The sequence below is a fragment of the Elaeis guineensis genome, chromosome 7 (genome assembly GCF_000442705.2).
Source record: "Elaeis guineensis isolate ETL-2024a chromosome 7, EG11, whole genome shotgun sequence".
NCBI lineage: Eukaryota > Viridiplantae > Streptophyta > Magnoliopsida > Arecales > Arecaceae > Elaeis > Elaeis guineensis.
The window spans coordinates 82215052-82222399 of NC_025999.2; the positions used below are offsets into that span (position 1 = coordinate 82215052).

At 34.1% G+C, this 7348-nt stretch overlaps 2 protein-coding genes across 4 annotated transcripts in view; both read left to right on the forward strand.

Moving 5' to 3' along the window:
• The window catches only part of LOC105048821 (uncharacterized), a gene marked incomplete in the record, with an annotated part of 12495 nt that extends 10200 nt beyond the window's left edge, over window positions 1-2295 (forward strand). The window contains 1 exon segment of the mRNA XM_010928278.4: window positions 2201-2295. Coding sequence (XP_010926580.2) covers window positions 2201-2222 — 22 coding nt within the window.
• Window positions 1-2334, forward strand: part of LOC140859446 (uncharacterized) — a 2991-nt gene extending 657 nt beyond the window's left edge. Inside the window, exons 1-4 of one of the 3 annotated variants that reach the window (XR_012142940.1) lie at window positions 1-73; window positions 162-1020; window positions 1098-1744; window positions 2102-2334. The exon at window positions 1-73 is cut by the window's left edge and continues 657 nt beyond it. Coding sequence is in view for 1 of the 3 variants with exons in the window: in XM_073261260.1 (XP_073117361.1) it covers window positions 676-1020; window positions 2102-2107 (351 nt within the window). In the remaining 2 variants the exon portion in view is untranslated. Of the gene's footprint in view, window positions 74-111; window positions 1021-1097; window positions 1745-2101 lie in introns of those variants that run through there. The other 2 variants (XM_073261260.1, XR_012142941.1) reach the window with 2 other exon arrangements.
• The last annotated feature ends 5014 nt before the right edge of the window (window positions 2335-7348 follow it).

Here is a 7348-nt window from a genome sequence, read left to right on the forward strand (position 1 = left end):
GAAGATAAAGAAAAGAGAGAGGGGTGCGAAGGAGAGCATCGGTTATCTTAATGGTTGTATGATAGTTCTGATGGTAAGAAAGATGTTAAGTTATTCCTTTATCTTCTTATTTCATTTTGATTATTATTATGTCTTTATGTGATTGCTTTTCTTTCTTTTAGGTTTGGCTTTTTGAGAGAACATGCATAATCAAACAATCTATTTTCGGCTGACTTTCTCAAATCTTGAACCGGGAGAGACCCCAGTTCAAGGAAAGGGCCCACTTAGGAGAGGTGTTGAAGGGCCTAAACGATGGAGATATAGTATTACTTTGATGCTTGATATTATATTTTTTCTTTTGTAAGATTAGGGATCTAACTATTTTATTTTTATTTTCATATTCGAAATCCACTTCGAGCATCATTAGATGAGGTGTTGCTTCTTGAAGTGAGTCCTTCCACCCATTAGGTAGATAGAGCTAAAGGTGAAACAAGTAAGATAGATGGGAAGAGGAGTAGAGCTAACAGTGCACGTAGCACGACTGTGGTATTGGCCTGTCGTGTCATTAAATTTTTTAAAATTCATTGCTGATGCATGTAATTGTTGTGTATTTTTCTACAGATGGAGCTCATGCGTAAATACCATTGCGTATTTGCAAAGGTAAGGAGTGGGAGGACTTGAGACGATGTCGAGAAGATGGAGCTTCAGAGGATGCTCGTCGAGAAAGATAAGTTGATTTCTGAGTTGCAGGCGGCATTGAAGAGCACTGAAGGGAGCACTGAAGGGATCAAGGATGCGGAGAGAAGCACTCATGAGGCGACGTCAGATGTGCCGCTTATTGAGTTTGTGAGTGCTGATAGTCCGAATGTACCCATGGAGCATGCGGACCTACAGCATATCAAGAGATGGATAATGCAGGGGAAGCGGACAGTTCGAGGCTCTCATTTCCTATGCAGTCCTTTCATCCCCCTGCCTTCAACTACTTCGGATCTCAAAAGAAAGCCCAAGAAGAATTCAGTCCATCGTAGGGATGATGACGTGGTAAGTAGAGTTATAATTTAGTAGAACATTCACACTTCATTCACATCCGACATCCAACGTATTCATGCAATACGCAGGAATTTTTTGAAACTAGCTGTGACTTCCCCGGATTGCAGCTTCTGGATTACAGGAAGTGTAGGCAAGTTTTTTGATTTTTTAGAAAAAAAATCGATCGACATGTCATTCTATTATTTATAAAATAAATAATTTTGATATCTTTCAAACTATGTTTGTCTTTAGTCTTTAGGTTTGATATTAATTATACTATATAGGTCTTTGGTTTGGACTGATGGCATCAGCGTCATCAACCGGCTGCAGGTTCATGACATACTATCTGAAAATTTAATTGACGATGATTTAAGTATTATGTACTAAGTTGGATAAATCAAACATATGTGCAAGTTAATTTTTATTTTTTATAATGGAGTATGCAAGTCATAGATATTTTTTGGTCCTCCTGCAGCAACGTTCTTCAATTAATTTACAGTCTATTTTTATGTTGCGACCCTTCTTTACGGTACTTATTTGTATTCTTCATGTAATATTATGTATTGTAGCATTGTGTTGTGTTGTGTAGTCTAATATATATTTCAATATTTTTCTCATTCTAGAGTACGTTGCTGAGCATATGGAAGGTTTCTGACAAAGCTGTGTGAGACTTCATGCCTCATTCATTGACTGAAGTCAAGCAAATATTTATGTCCATATGCTCGTCGTTTCACTGGTACTTTCTTATCATCGATATAGAGAGCACATATTTTAGACACTACACATCTTTGAGTGGTGCAGAGTATAGAAGCGTCGATAGAAGATTTATGAGTAATGACCATATTTATCGAATATCGAATATTGTACGTGCTCATGCATTGCTAACAATGTGGTTGATTACCAATATTGTGATTGCAAGTGATCTGGTTGACTAAGATGGCACGAGATATGTACTTTATTTGGTCATTCCATTTCGTTGATTGTTCACAGCAGGATGCTGGATAATTGTTATAATTGATATATCCATGCGAATTTAATTTCACCATATCAGTTATTTGCTTTTAACTGTGAGCATAAAATATTTTCTTTATAGGCCTGATTGTGCCATCTATATCATGCATTTTATGGAGAGTCTGATGATGGAGCAGGAGATTACAATTATCGATGCTCATATGCCAGAGTTACGTACTAGATATGATACACAGGTGTTGTGAAGGGTCGCAAGACAGGAACGTCCTAGTTTGTACTATTGCTATCATAGATGTGTTGTGAATATTTTTTATGAATCTTTAATAGTATATTCAAAAATTTGTATTCAAAGTTGTATTCTGTCATTAGTGAAACTATTAATTTGATGTATATGAATATGCAGTAACATATGTGAATCAATTTGTTTTCTATGATTGATGCAATGGATTTTCTGATATATGGGTTTGTTCTTCAATGTTTTGTGTCTATGTTTATTGACAAGTTTGATAATTGTTTGGTGTAGGAATTATTTTCTATATTATTATTTTATGTTCGAAGTTGTTTCAGATCAATTTATGCTTATTTACAGAAGGATTGATTTTGTTTCTGTATTTACGATGTTGTTTCTCATTGCTTGTGTTTATATTGAGAGGATAAATATAAACTACGAATAACAGGATAAATCATAGGTGGGTAGGATAAACACAAAGTACTCCATAATAATAAATAAAAATTTTGAATAATAAATACAAACTCTCTGAATAATAAACACAAACTTCAAATAATAAACATAAATTTAAAATAATAAATAAAAATTTTGAATAATAAATATAAAAATTTTGCTGGAATAAATACAAACTTTGAGACGATAAATACAAACTGTTCAGAATAACACAAACTCTACAGAATAAAGATAAATTCTGGGGTAATAAATATAAACTACTCAGAATAAATACAAACTCGAGGTCAAAAAGTTGAGTGATCCAAGGTTTACCTAGGATAGAATAAACACTAAGTCCTACGTAAGTAAATGTAATCCATCCCAGAATAAATACAAACTCTAAATAATAAACACAAACAGGTCCAGGATAAACATAAAATTTTTCATAATAAATATAAATTTTGAATAATAAATACAAACTGTGTATAATAAATAAAAATTGTTTGACCTTGACTTTGTATTTGACCCAGACTTTGTGTTTATCCTGAGATGGTTTGCATTTATTTATGTAAAACTTAATAATTATTCTCCTCAGTTAGTATTTATCTGGACAATTTTTGTTTATCACTTGTGTTTATTATTCGTAGTTTTTGTTTATTATGCGGAGTTTGTGTTGATTCTGGAGTGCTTTGTGTTTATCCTTGATAGATCCGAGTTTGTGTTTATTGCAGATAGTTGTTGTTAATAGTCCCAAAGTTTATATTTATTATTCGTAGTTTCTATTTATTATGTGGAGTTTGTATTTATTCTGGAGTACTTTATATTTATCCGGCCATAAAAGGTAGTTTGCATTTATTTTGAAGACCTTGGCAATTTGTGTTTATCCTCGGCCTACTTGTATTTATTATTTGAAGTTTGTATTTACGGTGGGATGGTTTGTCTTTATTTCTGTAGAAGTTAGTGTTTATCCTCTTCAGTTAATGTTTATCTTGGGCGGATCCGAGCTTATTTTTATTCTGGATAGTTTTTTTTTATCATCCCAAAATTTATATTTATTATTTGCAGTTGCTATTTATTATACGAAATTATGTTTATTTTGGAGTATTTTATCCTGTCATAAAAGGCAGAGAGCAATCTCGATAGTTTATATTTATCTTGGATCTATTTGTGTTTATTATTTAGAGTTTCTGTTTATATAGGACTTAGTGTTTATCTTCCTTAGTTAGTATTTATCTTGGATGGATCTGAGTTTGTGTTTATTACGGATAGTTTTTGTTTATCATCTTAAAGTTTGTATTTATTATTCGCACTTTTTATGTAGGATTTATGTTTATTCTGGAGTACTTTGTGTTTATTCTGGATTCATGAAATGCATAGCAACTTTGGCAGTTTGTGTTTATCCTTGGTCTATTTGTGTTTATTATTTGAAATTTATGTTTATCTTGAGTCTATTTACATTTTTCTAAATCTGGAATAAACTTGATATATGTTGGATTGATTTTGATGATAACAAAAGTATTTGAGTATAAATGTAGTATTAAATTTCAAGAAGCTCACAATTTTTAAGTATTTTTCAACATCTAAATGAAGAAGCACCATCCAAGATCCCAGTGCTAAACTCTAGGTCCTAGTGATAAAACTCTAGATTAGACACACCCTTCAAGGAGCTTTAATGAGAATAAATCAGATTTAGAAGGCATGTCTAGTCTAGAAATCAAATTGAAGTAGAAAGACTGAAAAATAATATTTAGCATGCTTATGCAAACTAAGCCGATCCAGTCGGAGTGGATACAGAAAACAGAGCATTGAAAGTCAAATTTCAAGATCCAGAAGACTGAGCCGATCCAGTTGAAAACTGAGCTAATCGAGTGAGCAACTTAGCCGACTCAACCATAAAGATAGCCATCCAAGTTTGAGAACACATCAATATAAGTTTGGCACGGACTTGATTTGGCATGCAACATTAGTTTGGCATGGAGTAAATATCTTGATTTGGTACGCAATATTAATTTGACACAGAGTAAATATCTAAACTTTATAATCATCAAGGTAATATTAGATGCACAAAACCTAGCAGGGCAAATCATATTATTTGGAGTCATACATTCATTCACAAATATATACAACTGAGGTAAGTGAGTACATGATTCCATGCATCATACTACATCATTTTTTTATTCATATGTAAATCGTTCAAGAGAGGATATGTAAACCACTCTATTTGATACAAAAACTGGTGTATTCATAGCATAAAACAAAAACTGGTACATTCATAGCATAAAAAAAAAATACAACATATAAAGCACTATATCATCACAACACACAAAACTAAGATGATGTCGACACAGTCTAATCCTTAGGATCAGCTTGGACAGCAGGATGATAGCGACGAATAGATGAGGATGGTCTAGAGGAGGATGGCTGACTAGAAAGAGGCTGATTGGGTTGATCCTGACTTGGAAGACATGAAACAAGAATATTCATCCATTGGTCAATCCGGACAACATTCTGCAATACTGTAGCCAATCCAGTAGAGATAATATTTTATCTTTTTATTCCATCTGACTCTCTCTGTATCATAGTCTGAAGCACTCTAAGAGTATAGATAACCTCACCTAGCTAATGTTACATATCTGTGTGAGGTGAATATCTCTCTAATTTCTCAATACGACAGACTAAATTATGAATGTCCAATTTTTACTCGAATAAAAAATTATGTATGCTGGTCGGATCCATCCGTACAGTATTTTCTCCTGAAGATGAAGACAGAAGAATGGATGCGACTTCCTAAGCGATTGCACTAATCAAATCTGGAGTCATCCTCACTTGAGCAACATTTTTAGGCTTCGTAGATTTGAAAGGTCTTGCTCCACTCCTATTAAAACTAAGGTCCCTCTTCCTCAACTGAAATATCCTCCTCAATATCTTCTCTGCTTCCATCCTTCCTAGTCCACTGACCATCATCAGTTTTGAACCAGTACATTCTTTGAGGGCTCCTTTATTGATTTTGCTATTTCTACATAATTTCATTGATTGTTCTTTCTGAATCCTTACCCCATAATATTTCATCATCAAAATAAATTTTTTCTTTTATTGAATATGATACGATATCATCTTCTCCAAATGAGATATTCTGATAAAATTCTCTAACTAACTTCATAAATATTGGTGCTTCAGCTATGCTGATGAATTTTTATCTGATACCTTTAATCAAGTTTGCAATCTCGAATCTCTCTGAATTTAAAAAATTCATATCTACAATACGATCAGAGAGAAAATTTTTATCACATACTGGAGTTTTTGAAGGAGGTGATCTTGGAGGATATGATGAAGCTGGAGTTGTTGCTTCTCTTGCTCATCTTCTCCTACTTTCTTCACTTCTGGTTGTTCTTTGGCATTATGAAAGATGCATCTTCAGAGTCATTTTTTTCCAAAGTTGGCCGAGAAGGAGATAGGAGAAGATTTTTGGTTTGAGATTTGAGATGTGAGAGGAGATGGTGTGATGGGTTTAGAGATGGGAGTTAAAAATTTTGAGAGGAACGAAACGGTCGGAAGGAAAAGAAGATGAACAGGAGGAGCAAGGAGCGGGAGCGAGGATGTTGGTTTTAAGTTGATATTCTAAACTAGTTTGATGAACTTGGTTCTGATCGAATGTAACGAATGGATCTAAAATCGATGGAAGGAAGGCGCCTACATCTTGATTGTAGGCGCCTTGATTGTAGGCACCTACAATCAAGATATAGGTGCCTACAATCAATCAAGATTCAAGCACCTCTTTTTTTACGTTCATGCGATTTCAGATCGATTTGTTCCATTTGATTAGACTCATGTTCACTAAATTTTGAAATCTCGACTTAAAATCAACATCCTAGCTCCTCCTGTTTATCTTCTTGCCATCCTGACTCCTCCTGTTCATCTTCTTTCTCATTGTAGGCACCTACAATCAAGATGTAAGCATCTACAATCAAGATGGAGGTGCCTACAATCATGCATGAAAGCACCTACAATCATGAATGATTTGCTGGTCTTCCTTTTCATGCCTCACATCGATTTAAAACACAAACATCATCAACAAACAAATCAACAAACGACAAGTGAGAAATGAAATAAAATAAAAATATTCATTATATAGTTATATAATTTAAATGTATATATCATCAAATCAAAAATAATTCGAAGTTTCTGGATGAGCCCATTATGAAATACAAAGCATTACAATGACGGTGCACTAAGTACCGCACAGAATAGAAATAATATACAAGATAACAATAGATGACAACAGAAAGCTCCTTCTAACATTCACCATATCCCATGCTGATATTGCAACCTCTGAAATAGTTTCTACGATTAGAAAAATTTCAAGCACAACTGACTCAAGTCGGTAAGGCAGTTTCAAATCTCTCCTGGAAGTTCTGTCAGAAGGTCTGTGTCTGGTGTCAAGTCCCATATGTTCTAAAAATGAAAATATGAGAAAAATAAATTTTAAAGTAATCATAGAACTCCTAAAAAGTGTCGCTATCCCCGATGCCTCAACGAGATTTGTTCCCCCGACGGATGAGGGACGGTGTGGTTGGTAGCCACCCTAGATGAGCAGGTACTCCACAAAAGCATCAGAAAGACCATCGTTGAAGCCATGCCCTCTCCAAACATGGAACAGGAGAAATTTCTCAAAGCTGTGGGTACGAGCTCTTTTGAAGTACAAATGGAGAT